At 40.2% G+C, this 13,996-nt stretch overlaps 1 protein-coding gene across 1 annotated transcript in view; it reads left to right on the top strand.

The window, feature by feature from the left end:
- The window catches only part of LOC107673221 (PHD finger protein 21A-like), a 19,263-nt gene extending 8,722 nt beyond the window's left edge, over nt 1–10,541 (top strand). Inside the window, exons 6-19 of the mRNA XM_016466719.1 lie at nt 146–313; nt 1,602–1,856; nt 2,203–2,289; nt 6,339–6,629; nt 6,794–6,904; nt 6,998–7,049; nt 7,156–7,235; nt 7,344–7,407; nt 8,357–8,523; nt 9,151–9,306; nt 9,736–9,811; nt 9,953–10,056; nt 10,297–10,390; nt 10,480–10,541. Coding sequence (XP_016322205.1) covers nt 146–313; nt 1,602–1,856; nt 2,203–2,289; nt 6,339–6,629; nt 6,794–6,904; nt 6,998–7,049; nt 7,156–7,235; nt 7,344–7,407; nt 8,357–8,523; nt 9,151–9,306; nt 9,736–9,811; nt 9,953–10,056; nt 10,297–10,390; nt 10,480–10,541 — 1,767 coding nt within the window. The remainder of the gene's footprint in view (nt 1–145; nt 314–1,601; nt 1,857–2,202; nt 2,290–6,338; nt 6,630–6,793; nt 6,905–6,997; nt 7,050–7,155; nt 7,236–7,343; nt 7,408–8,356; nt 8,524–9,150; nt 9,307–9,735; nt 9,812–9,952; nt 10,057–10,296; nt 10,391–10,479) is intronic.
- Nucleotides 10,542–13,996: the final 3,455 nt, after the last annotated feature.

Here is a 13,996-nt window from a genome sequence, read left to right as displayed (position 1 = left end):
GGGGGTGGGGGGTCTTTTCATTTTTATTTCTTGGAAAAAGTGCGTATGTGTGTTTCAGAACAATTTGTTTTTCTGTAATCACCATTTCCTCAAAATGTGACTGTGATTGGATGTATGATTTCCTGGTAATTTCTCTCCCTCTCAGAAAAAAGTGGTGGAGCAGTTGAGGAAGGAGTTGCTGGTGAAACAGGAGCCCGACTTGAAGCCACAGACGCTCCCAGCAACCGCAGATGGTAAAACCGTGCTGCTGATGCCTGCCTGTCCTCCTTCACAGCCGCCCACAGGGCCTCCACACAACCAGGGGGCGCCACAGGTACCGCTTCACACCCTAAACACCACACAGTTTCTAGACAAAATGTGTAGAACAGCACTGTACTCGGAGGTGATTTGCAGCGGAATATTTACTTAACACTGGTGAGATGTGAATTCGATTCTTGTACCGCAGCAAAAAATTAGACGATTAGCTAGTTTACCCAAAAGGTTTATTGAAAAACAATTGCCCTGACTCATCCACGGTGCTCTATTCTAAAGGCACACACTGTAATTGCAAACACACAAATCTTTGTCCCTGAAATAAGCTTTGAGTTTGTGAAAAATAAGGGCAGAGTGACCTTAGAATCTTATAAGAGCATTGTTGCTTTTATATGGCCAATAATGTACAATCTCAGCCTTTCTGTTTTTAACTGCTTTTGTTGTTTTTTTTCTGTAATGAGAGAAGAAGACCATCTAGAGGGAATGTGTTGCTATTTAACATAGTATTTACTATTTTTCATAGAATTGATAAACTATTGAACTATTAATATAAATAAAATCCACATGTAGTGGCATTTGCAACCTTTTTTGTTTTTGTGATGTGGCACATTTCTAAAAGAAACTGAATATTCAACAGAAAAAAATTATGGAGTGGGACTAAATTCGTTTTATATTCATTATTTTAATTCATTATATATTCTTTTAATATTATTTTGACTATTATTTCTGTAATGTAGAGCATTTGTAAGTTAAACTATTAAACTGGAATAATTTATACGGTGGGACTATGTTTTATCAATACCACCATGCAGTGCTGTCAAATCAATTATTCATATCCAGAATTAGCATTTGTGTTTATATAATGTGTGTGTACTGTGTATATTTATATATAAATATACACACATACATGTATATATTTAAGAAATATATGTAATTTATATATAATCAAATATATAAAAAAAAAATATATATATATATATACACACGATTAATTTAATTCCCATTAATCGATTATGAATATTAATTGATGACATTTGGGTATTAAATACAAGAATGGAGCCAAACCTGCAATATGACTTTGTTTAAACAATGTCTCAATAGCTAATTTGTGATTGGTTAACATTATCTAACAGCACTTGCTCTCTTGGTAACATCAATGGAAAAAAGTCATTTCAAGTTATTATATTTTGATGAAAGGCAAGGACAGACCATTTTTCTTATATGCACTGATAATTCGTACACAATAACAGCAGAGAAATCAAGTCAATAGCACTTTTAACATCTTTTGTGTGTCCTCATCCTCATTCACTGCTTCCTTCAATCAACCTACCTCCCACCTCCTCGACTAGAAGACTCTCACCGTGACGCCGGTCATAACTGCAAAGACTCTACCTCTCGTGCTGAAAGCTGCCACCTCCACCATGCCTGCTTCCATGGCAACACAACGCCCCACAGTCGCCATGGTCACTGCCATCAGCAACCCCCTGAGACCCGGCGTCAATTCCGACTCCCAGAGCACACCAATCAACCTTCAGGTGGCCAGCAAGCTACCCAATCAGGACACAGATGCCGGCACACGGATTGTGTCCAAGAATGTTATTGTCGTGAGTGTGAATCCCTAAATCGCTAATCGCTAAAGATTCTTCCTCTTAACTTAGTGTTTCCATTTAGCTTAAATATAACAATGTTAAACTGAAGTAGAAATGCCAGTCTGTGTTTTTGCATAGCTTGCTGTAGTCATAGTCAGACCCACTTTGCTTTGATGTGTTTAGAACAGGATGTTTATGTGAAGATTTTAAATGACTTCCTTTCTGACAATGATGTGCTTGGCTGGGGTGTATGGTGACATACTTCTGTGATGAAACCAGATAGAGGATCATTTCCTCTAAATGTTGTGAATTTCTCCATTTCACCTGCTGAGTGCCCAATAAATGGCTGGTTTTGTCACAGGTCACCACCACCTCTGCCCAGCCTATCAAAGTTCCCCAGTTTGTCCCTCCTCCTAGATTGACGCCTCGACCCACCTTTCAGCCACAGGTGCGTCTCTGTTAGACCTGCCCCCTCCCCTTATGTATATGCAGTTCCACACTGACGCCACCAGAGGGACACACAACCTAGTTTCAGAGGCCTTGTGTCTGTAAAGCCTTTGTTTACAGAGACATTCTGATTTAAGATATTTTTAAACTTCTCATCTTGAAAGAGTTTTTAACATGGGAACTAAAATCATGCTCGAACACAATCACCCAAACTTCAAGACATCACTGTTCCACACTTAGAGACCCAAATTCTGCTTTTTTCCACATAATAAAACTGACTCTCACATTCTCCTTCCCAGCACTGACTGTTGCTGTGATACTGTCTGCTCCTATTTTTTTTCTCTTTGCTTTAGGGTGCTTACACTAGATTTTACGCTCTGTTAGAAATGCTACAAGTCTGTTGATATCAGTTGGGGATATTGTGTTGTTAAAAAAAAAGATTAAAAAAAACAAAGGTTTGCGAAAGTGATGCTCGGTCATGCAACCTAGAACTTTTGCTTTGCACTCTGACCTAGGCATCTGTTGACCAATGAAAATTCAGTCCACTGTAGTATTGATCTGTTTTGAACTGGCCTGCTTCTGTCTATACTCTCTGATGGCCCGTTTCCACCGAGCGTTATGGTTCAGTACAGTACGGTAAGGTACGCAATTATGTCTGTTTCCATTGTCAGAAGTTGTGAATGGTAGCAAAATAGTGAACCGTACCACTTTTTTGGTACCCTTCCGTTGGGGTACCTAGCACAGCAAAGGGTACCAAAAGGGTGGAGCTAAACTCACTGCAGAAAGTTGATTGGTTGACTAGAATCTAGAAACTAATAGAAGGGGATAAAGCTTCTCTTTCACTCGTTCCGCTCTGCTGTCCGTGAGTGTCGGGCTCATTTATATCGGTGTGCAAACACAAAAAATATAACTTTATTTTATAATTTAATATTTTCACGCAGACAATAGCTGTTTCTCAATATGTGCTCTTGTCTGTTCTTGTGGACTTGTGAACGTCATTGCCCAAAAACCCGCGTAATTTTCTAAATATTACTGTTATTGTGTCATGAAATGTAGTTTAGAGTTTTTCAGGCGAGAATGTAATTGCTTAAAACTCAAATCTGTGGTTTGTTTATAAAGATAGCGCCTATTTGAAAATCGAGCCATAAATGCATTCCTGTCTGTCAAATGCTCCATTACAGCTTTATCTAGTGTGTAAGCTCCCTTAAGCACCGTGTCTATACTGGAAGTGACCCATAAGTGCCATCACTCAACGACTTGAGGTGCATGACCCCTTCAACAACAGTTGTTATAACATTTGGGTGAATAACTCACCAGAAGTCCATTGGTATAAAAATGTAACTTACTTCTGTATGTTCGTTGCTTATGTCTGGTGTAGACACGGTGTTTGAGAGTAAGACAGCGTGTTGCTGTTTGTTCCTTTGTAACAATGCTGTTGCTTCAGTTGCAGCTTTTTATTTCTGCTTTTGTTCTTTTGATATTTGCTTTGGCTGACCCTATCATTAATCCCTCACTCCCTTAAAGACTGACAGTATATCACCTTTTACCTCAAAAAGCTATGTAATGCTAAAGCGAGCTCAGATTAATGCACTTGAACCCGACATTTACTTACCCTTATATCGTTCCAAACTTGTTTGACTTGGGGTGTGTTCACACTTGTCACGTTTGGTTCGATTAAAACAAACTCTGGTGCAATTTTTCTGTTAGTGTGGTTCATTTGAGTAAGTGTGAACACTGCCATCCGAACCCTGGTGCGCACCAAACAAGTGGACAAGACCGCTAAAAGAATGGATCTTGGTCCACTTCCAAATAAACTCTGGTGCAGTTCGAATGAAATATGAAAGCAACATGGACCAAATACTTCTAAACAAACCAAGAACAGGATGTAATGACAAGAATGCTATGCGACATGATTTGACGATGAGAAACGAGCGGTTTATCCAAAACGAGGGCAAACGTGGAGCAACGAGTAGGTAAAATGCCTTTTATAAGCTCTTTGTGAGTTTGCAGGTCATAAAAATAAAATCATGTACACGCAACAATGAGCACGCTTAGTCCAACCATTAGGTGTATTCAACTTAAAGCGGTGCTGAGCAGTACTTTGGGTACTTTAATGTCATACACCGATCGGTCTGCGCAGCGCCGCTTTAAGTCGAACGCACCTATTGTTTGGGGTGTTCATTAAAGGGGTCATATGATGCGATTTTCAATTTTTCCTTTCTCTTTAGAGTCTTACAAACTCTTGGTGCATAAAGAAGATCTGTAAAGTTACAAAGACTAAAGTCTCAAATCCAAAGAGATATTCTTTATAAAAGTTAAGACTTGTCCACGCCCTCCTAAAACGGCTCATTTAAACACGGCCCCACATGTCTATGTCACTGTGTGGGAAGATTTGCATAACACCGCCCAAATGTTCACGCAAAGAAAGAAGGCGTAACTTTTATTCTCGCTGTAGTATTGTTGTTGCCGCCGGCGCCATGTTGTGGAGATGCTGTGTTTAGTTGTGAAAGCGAAACTACTTTGTTTGACCTTCCAAAAGAGGATGATATCCGCTTCGTCATGCCTAGAGCTGATCCGTGCTGATCGCTGAGGAAATACATCAACTTCGCGCTGTGGATTGTGGGATCTGCTTTCACTGTGGACGCGGAGTCCAGCCCGGGGTCGTCACATGTGGTTGCCGCACGCCTGCCGGCCGCTCCTTCATCGAATCCGCTGGCCACGCTGTTCTCAAGGCCGCCGGCCTCCGCTCACTCAAGCCCGCCGTGTGTAACGCATTTTATGGAAGACTGTTTCCTGAACCTGCAGAGTAGCATACAATGGGTCTGTGCTCAAAGGCTGTTCTATAAAGTGGGGCAGTTCCAACTTTGCAAGGACAGTCTGGAGCTTCTGACTCACAGCCTGTAAGTAAATTTTTTAGATTTAAAGAATTTGCCACGGATGATTCAAACGTGAGTAGCGCTTGTTTGTTTCTCTGATCACAAATGCAGACATGGTTTTATGTTTATGCGGCGCGATACGCAACGCAACATGTAAAAACACAGTATAAGTCATTATAATCAGTAATTATGTCCCCACTGGATGCAACAAATGCCTCGTTTGTAATGGGTTTTATTGGTTTTGTCTCGCCGTGCCGGGAGACGGCATCACAGTCTGTTAAGGGGCGTAACATTTCCGTCACACGCTTGAGGTATTCAGCCAATCACAACGCACTGGATAGCTGGCCAATCAGCGTACACCTCGCTTTTCAGAACGATGAGCTTTGTAAAAATCGACGCGTTTCAGAAAGGTGGGGCATAGAGGAGAAACAAAAATGTACATTATGTGGAAAATAATGTTTTTTTGTTTTTTTCTTATACCGCATAAACACATTGCATTACACCAAATACACAACATAATGTTCTTTTTAGCAATGTCATATGACCCCTTTATGTTCCATCATGAAATATGTCATTCAATGACCAATCAGGTTGTGAACGTATCACTATGCCTTTAGGTTTGGTATCTTTGTTCGCTGTCAAAAATGCCAGAGTAACCGCTAAGCAGACCAGGACCAAATGTATAGTTTTCTTTTTTTGGTCCAGACCAAACGAACCAAGAGAACCGAACTACAAGTTTGAGCACACCCTAACTTTCTTATGTGGGCAACTCTGGCCCTCAAAGTCCACTGTCCTGCAGAGCTTTGCTCCAACCTCAATCAAACACCTGAACAACTAATCAAGGTCTTTAGGATTACTAGAAAGTTATAGGCAGGTGAGTTTGATCAGGGTGGGAGCTAAACTGATGGACATTGTAGGCCAGAGTTGCCCACTCCTACTGCTGGTTTGTTTTGATGTTCCTAAATTGAGCTCTGCACACATTTTCATCCACTTTTAAACTAGTCACTGAGGGGTGAACCAGAGCTCAGTGTTAGCATTTCTTATGGCTGAGGTTGCCTCTTAACACAAAACAGCATGGATGTTAGGGGCATGGAATCAGAGTGGCTTTCGTGATCGATTGGTTTGGCAAGCCTCTGTCTGCTTTCTCACCCAACCCCATTCCACCATTGCACAGGTTCGACCAAAACCCCCCATGCCCATCAATGTACCCATCGCTCCAGCTCCTCCTCCTCCCACGGTGGCGGCTCCTCTAATCCAGCGGCCCCTGATGCTCACCACCAAGCTTACGTCATCTTTGCCTGCCTCTGCTGGGCCCATTCACCAGGTGCACATCGTGAACGGACAGCAGTGTGCCACCATTGACAAGACCATGACTGCAATCACGAGTGGCACCACGCAAGTCACAGGCATTGTCATCAGTCCTGCCCAGACACTTCAGATCAGCAACCTTAACTCAGACTTGAAGGTGAGCGCACCCGTTTCTATTAGCTTGATTGTTTGCTCCAGACATGCAACATTTTTCAGACAAATCTTTTTTTATCCGATAGGATAGGTTTAACTTTTGTTCTTGCACTAAGAATCAAACAGCTTGACTGGGTTGCTTATCTTGTTTCTTGTTTGCTGCGTCAGACTGTGAAACCACAGGGAGGACCAGAACAGGTGGTCATGAGTACACCACCCTCATCCTCTCCTCCTCTTCCTCCTCCTCCAGCTAAGATCAAACGAGAGGAGAGCCCACAGGTACTGGTACCTTCACAGAGTTAACAATACCATCATGTCTGGCAAATTTTGCCTGAAGCCTAAATAATAAACTAATAAATTTTCTTCCTTCAGAAACTTGCCTTTATGGTGTCTCTTGGGTTGGTCACACATGGCCATCTTGAAGGTAAGTCCCACTGGTGTCAATTCTGCACTCTGGATTTCCATTAAATTAAAGTTACAAGGACAGGATGTTTTTAACCAGATGTGCATGGGATGTCATTGCTCTCCAGAGATTCAGAGTAGAAGACAAGAACGTAAGAGGAGAACAACAGCCAACCCAGTGTACAGTGGAGCAGTGTTTGAACCTGAGGTACAAACAAATGTTCTGTAGTTCCCTCCTCCATCTGTTCTGATTTTGAGGGCTTAGATTGAACTTCCGATTTGGCTCTAACATTCCGATTTCTCTCATATATCTCAGAGGAAAAAGAGTGCTGTCACTTACTTGAACACTCCACTGCATCAAGGCACCAGGAAGAGAGGTCTGTACCTGCCTGTCTTAAGTTGCTTAAGTTGATGTATTGTAGCCCTGCTGCTTCTGTGTACCACCTAACAGACACCTAATAGACACCTCTCCGCTTTCTCTTGCAATTCTGCTTTGTGTCTTTGCTAGGGTCTGATCTCTTTGCAGACCTACATCATTTGAGTAGACCTAAAAAGTGGGCTATAAAAGTGGTGGTTAAGGAACCTCTTCCCCAGTTTGTATAGTTTCCAGAGAATTTGGCTTATTTTGGACTTGTTAACATTTTGACTTAAGACTCCAAAATGTCAGTAGGATTACAAGGAGAAATATGTCCTCTCAGTGTTGCTTCACTTCAGATTTGAGTCTCTGTGCTCTTCACTTTTTTTTTTTTCTTTTTTTTTTTTACTTTTAGAATATCTTGTTATTTTCTTGTGATTTCTAGAGCTGTGCTTCAACATAATGGATTTAGCTTGATTTGACCTTGAAAATCTTGACTTGGTCTTCACCCCAAAGACTTGAGGCTTGACTTGAGCTTGGCCTTAAAAGACTTTATATGAACTCTACCTCGAAGACTTGAGTGTTGACTTAAGCTTGGCCTTGAAAGACCTGACTTGGATACCACCTTAAAGATTTGAGTGTTGATATTGTTGAAAGTTCTTTACTTGGACTCTACTTATTGACTTGAGTGCTGATGTGAGTAGGTCGAATTAGGTGTGTAAGTGAGAGTTTGTCTGTTGGTTCTCTGGTTGTCATGTTACCTTTAGATGTTATGTTTATATTTATTGTTTTGCTTATTTTAGAGTGCATGATGCATTGCTTGTTCCTGTAGGAGCCACCTGCAGAGAAATGTATTGAGATTTGAGATCAGATTTCAGTGTAGACTTTCTCTCTTTTGTTCTTTCTTTCACTCATTGCTTTTCAAATTCCCTGCATGCTGCTGTGTTCGTCTGTTGCACTAACTGCTTTTTGTGACCCTCCCTTCCATTTCTCCTTCGCTCTCTCCCTCCTTTCCAACCCCCTGCTCTCCCCCACCAGCAGCCTTCCCGCCTCCCCAGCCCCTGAGCGGCCTGACACGGGGGGCTTTCCCCTCTCTGTCCCCCCTCATTCTGTCCCCCAGCCCAGCCCCAGCTCCGGGGATGTAAGTAGCCACCTGCCAAGTCTGGGCGACCATGTTGTTGAAAGGCCCCACTATTATTATTGTTTTAGTAGATTCCTCTACATCACAGGCTGGCCCTACCCCCCAAAACCCTTCACTGCATTCATCCTGTACACCTCAAAATGTACAGGAGCAAGGTAACTCCTGTTAGAGTCCAGCATCCACCCTGGAAAGAGAAAGACTGACCTACCAGCACTGTCATTCATGTGTTTGTTTTATTTGTTGAAATGGAGCCAGCAGTCTTACAAAGTGAACAGTCTTTCTCTACTTCCCACACAAATATCAGGCCTGAAGTAATTATAGTATAGTATTTTTAAAATTCTTACACCCCATCTTAGCATTTAAGCCAAAATAACCATTGCTTATAATGACGTGATACATTTTCAATAGTGATTAATCCAATAATCCCAATTATAGTAATAATATTAAAACTATTAGCTAAATATCCAGTGCCCTGACTGAGTGAACAGTCCAGTCACCTGTGAGCCACTAGACAAATACCTCCAATCAGCAGTCAGTTCCTCTCCTCCCCGCCTTTCCCGCTGTCATTTGATTGGTCCAGGAAAAGAAGGGGGCGGTGGTACTGACACCTGCCGTTCTTCCCGACAGGGAGACATCCATGAGGATTTCTGCACTGTGTGCAGACGCAGTGGACAGTTGCTCATGTGTGACACATGTTCGCGCGTCTACCACCTCGACTGCTTGGACCCACCCCTCAAAAACATTCCCAAAGGCATGTGGATCTGTCCTAAATGTCAAGACCAGGTAAATAATAGCAGCACAATGAGCCCTTGGCCACTGATCTCGCAGGCCAGTCAGTGATGTCTCCTTTTAACTGGAATTCAGTCCTTTCAAGCACACACACTTTTATATCATTAGAAATGGAAGACAAACTGAGAGATCAAACTCCCCTTTCCCTGCCAAAAATGAAGTGTACATTTTTCTCCCCTTAAACGAAATGAGTTTCTTCAGGCATTAAGGCTGCTTCGTCCTTTGTAAGCTCTCACATGGTTTGGTATTGATTGTGCCTTTTTTCCACCCATCATGTAAGTGTAAGACAGCATCAAGCACTCCCATTGAAGTTCTGTTGTTCATCACTGTTGCCATATACAATTGATCTCAGTTTCTTTTATGGCTTTCCAGGGGTCAAGTGGGCACAGCACTGTTCTGTTATTGAGAGAGTTTCTTTTACAGATTCTGAAGAAGGAAGAGGCCATTCCATGGCCAGGAACCCTAGCAATTGTCCATTCCTATATTGCTTACAAAGAAGGTAGAGATATTTTGATTTACAGTTGTAGAAATTTGCACCCCAATTTGACATTTTAAGTGTAAAAAAAAAAGTTTATAACCAAATGCATACATCTATGTTATAGTGCATTCAATTTATGAGTGTTTTGTTCCTGTCCAACAGCAAAAGAAGAAGAGAAGCAGAAGTTAATGAAATGGAGTGCCGAACTAAAGCTGGAACGAGAACAACTAGAACAGAGAGTGAAACAGCTCAGCAACTCTATAACAGTGTGTTACTTATTTTTCTCTTTAACTGGAGCTTTTCTGGATACAAGATTAATTATACAATTGTTCTACATGTCTGTGAAGGGATTTTTGCCTCAGAAAACCAATTTTAAGAGGAACATTCAGCTTTTTCTCATTTTATCCCTGCAAATATTCAGTACGGCTTGTTACATATATACCGTAGTTCTTCTAAGATTTCAGTTTGTGTTTATTATATAATGCTGTATTCCTTTTCTTCAACAGAAATGTATGGAGACCAAGAACAGCATACTTGCCCGTCAGAAGGAGATGCAGGCCTCTCTGGACAAGGTAAAACACCTGGTCCGCCTCATCCAGAGCATATATATATATATATTATCTATATCCAAATAAATGTTGACGTTTTTTTAATTTTCTTTCTTTTCTTTTACTTTTTTTAAATGGTAGAACTGTGTCGTCAGTACTTCTACATCCAAGGCAAACTAGTCTTGGTTCTTGTAGACCAATAGGGCCCAAACTTGTGGTTGAAAAGGGTGACTTACGAAAAAGTGTCAAGCCAATTATTAGATTATTAAAAAAAAGAAAAATAGTAGTTTAATAATATTAATAATTATTATTATAATAATAATGATGGTGATAAAGATGATGGATGATTTATCAGATCAGACCAGTGTGTGCCTCCAACATGGGGTTTGTTTTCCATAGGTTGTCTTAGTTGTCTTCTCCTCAGGAGGAGAAAGGCTGGGCAGACGTGTCCAAAGACTGCATGACTGTGCCCAAAACCCTGTGCACCTCCAGCCAGGCCTGAGTGGACTGGCAATACCAAAAGCTTCTCTTTCCAAACAGGACAAAAAAAAAACTCAAATCAGTGCATCAGTATTCGCCAGTGACAAGGCAGAGGTTTAGAAATCCTGTTGTTGGTGTGGGTTAGACTAAATCAGGACTGCCTATAGCAACCCCTCTAATTTCTTTCCTCCACTCTACATTTTGTCCGCATTTCCCAGTTAGCTGTAGAAGTGTCCCGTCTCCAAGTCATCTCAGGCTAATCAGTGGTAGAGCGCATGGCAAAGCCTCTCAAGATCTTTGACAAAGGGCTGGAAGAGGAAGCTACACCAGAAGTCACATCTCGGTAACTGCAACAAATCATGCGTGGTAGATTAGTCTGAAAGCGGTGTTGGTTCTGTGTATTGAATGAGTCTTGTTCTAAAGTCAGTATATGTGTGTATTCGATGCTGTTTGTGGATTTTATTAATTTAGTTTTTACGTTTGTTTTTTAAGAAAATATATTCAGGTCTTCCTAGTCTTCATTGAAAAATAAGTGCTTTTCTGTTTCATGAAACAGTCGTTTGTTATCAATGGTGTTTAAAAATGGCATGAATTATGCAAGCAGCTTCCTCAATTTCAGAGATGCACATTGCATAATGAGTGTCTGTTTTTATTTGAATTCCGAACTGCCAAATGCTTTAGGTTTTTTTTTTTTTTTCGAAAATAATGGTAATATCCTCTTACTGTGTGTTTAGTCTAAAATATAATGGATTAGTCCCATCCCCATTTTTCCAAAACCTTTTTTTTTCTTGAAAAACAATGACTAAGTCACAATTTGCTGTCTTAAACTTGAGGGTTTGATGTATGAGCCAAATTGAGTAATAAGGAAATGACAGAAAACCCTTAATTAAAGCACAAGCTTTATTACAGATAACTAAAGCAAACGCACTAAGAACCTCTTAAGAGACTTTCTGAGCAAAATTTTCAAAAAGCGCTTAAATCTTATCTGTTGGTTTTTACGCTTGCCAACATCCTGTAAAATCGAAAACAATAGCCAGTTGCTTGCGTACAAAGTGGGAAGCACTGTTTATGACAGATTTCTGCTGGTTTTTGCTGGCTTTTCAGTGTGTTGCATAGTATCTTGTCCTGTCCCAGGTAACATCTTAAGTCTTAAAAGTCTTAAAAGTAATTCACGGCTGGCACCTTTTGTTATGTTAATGTCAGGCCATTCCAAAAAGCATATCCCTTTTAGCTTTGTGAAGATATGATTGAATGCATATCAAATTCCACATATCCGTTTAGGGCATCTTTGTAAGTGCTTATTTTGACTATATGTATACAGTAGTGCATATTTATTTGGGATTTCAAAAGAACGATGCATAGCTCATTCTGGCTGTTTAAACACAAGAGAGAACCTACCACAATATGGATTCTGTATTTGGGATGATGTTTACTATTTTGTTTGTTAGTTTGTTTTAAATGATAGATTTATCTTGATTAGTCAGGATTTCATGGCTTTAAAACCCAATTTGTGATTCTTAGTGGATGGGGTCTTGGTTATATCAACAATGTGCTGCAATTTCTCACAATCTACTGTGAAAATTCACATACTTATCCTTAATACATTCCCATAATGCCCTGTTACCCTTTGAGCCAAGACTGGGTAATAACAGATAAACATATCATGGCGTCCATTATTGTGGCATAACATACCGACATGAATATTTAAGGCCTTCCAGAAGTCACCATTGTCAGTCTAGAGAATATTTAAAGAAAACTACTTTTATTCCTTCTTGTACAGGTGCCCAGAGTGCCTTCAACCTTTTACATACTGAATTTAATCTCATAAACTGGTCATATTTCCCTCTCTCTGTAAAACGTCACTCAGTTAGCCTTGATTAGAAGCACATTTGTTGTGATTTCATTCGGTTAAAGTGAAATGGTTGTAGTGATGTGCTTGTGTTGGTGTAGTCCTGTCTGTCTTTACTTCATCTAGTTATCTGCTGTGAAGTTAAAGAGCCCCTCTTAAGAGTAGGCTATATTTTAAGGAGTTGCCTTGAGCTTTTTAATACTCTGAACAAAAGTATATCTAAGTGATTGCGCAAGTCCTGTCTGTCTTTACTTCATCTAGTTATCTGCTGTGAAGTTAAAGAGCCCCTCTTAAGAGTAGGCTATATTTTAAGGAGTTGCCTTGAGCTTTTTAATACTCTGAACAAAAGTATATCTAAGTGATTGCGCAAAATATGGGTTGGAAAAAAAAAAAAAAAAAAAGAGTTCCTTATAATGTGTTTTAAATTAATTCATTGGTTTATCGGAGCACTCTGTGCCACCAAAATATTAAGTGTGTGAATCTAGTGACAGAAATTTGTTTTTTGGATTGATATTCATTGGAAAAAAGTTCTGGAAGTTTAGGAAGTCATGGTTTCCTGTCTTTATGCACTTTTTATAGGAATGTCCTAAGTATTACTCATTTATTCCCCAAAATACTTAAGTGTCTGCTCGTTTTAAGTTCTTTTGTAGTGTGTGATTCAGGAGATTTTGTTTTCTCGTGTATCACAAAACAGGACTGTTCAGGCCAGTGACTACGACTTAATGTCATACATAACACTGCTCTTAAAACGACTTGCACCCTTTTTTATTCGCGTCATGTCCTTCATCTCTCCTTCAGTTAGAGTACTGGACTTGTACCTGAATCAGGTATTTAGATTTCAGCCTTGACTATTAGTAAGGCTGAATGGATCAAAGAAAACCTGCAGTCTGATTGGATAGACTCAAACCCCCAGAACACCAACCTGTCCAATCAGTTCAACAAAAAGCATGCCGCCTTATGCAAATTTTTTATAAGTTTTGTCAAACTTTTTTAATATGCATTTAGTTTTGAGTTTATTTTGTAAAGATTTTTATGTGAACTTTGTGTCACTTTCCTTTTTACATGTCTGGCGAAGATGATGCCAAAACGAAACAGTATACATATGTACATCTCTTAAATACACTTGCTTTTTTTGTTGTTGTTTAAATTATGAACAATATACACTTTCACAATGGCATCTGTAGAAAACAGTTAATTCATGTACAGTTACAGATGGGAATTATTTGCTGGCCACAATTCTGGGCTCTTTGGAACATGGAAATGTGGTGTTTCGGCTGTGTATGAATCTCATGGACAGTTACTTTCATTCAAGTCTGCCTTTGCTCCAAC

Source organism: Sinocyclocheilus anshuiensis, unplaced genomic scaffold (genome assembly GCF_001515605.1).
Source record: "Sinocyclocheilus anshuiensis isolate Anshui unplaced genomic scaffold, SAMN03320099.WGS_v1.1 scaffold68, whole genome shotgun sequence".
Lineage (NCBI taxonomy): Eukaryota > Metazoa > Chordata > Actinopteri > Cypriniformes > Cyprinidae > Sinocyclocheilus > Sinocyclocheilus anshuiensis.
This window is presented reverse-complemented; position numbering and strand designations above follow the sequence as displayed.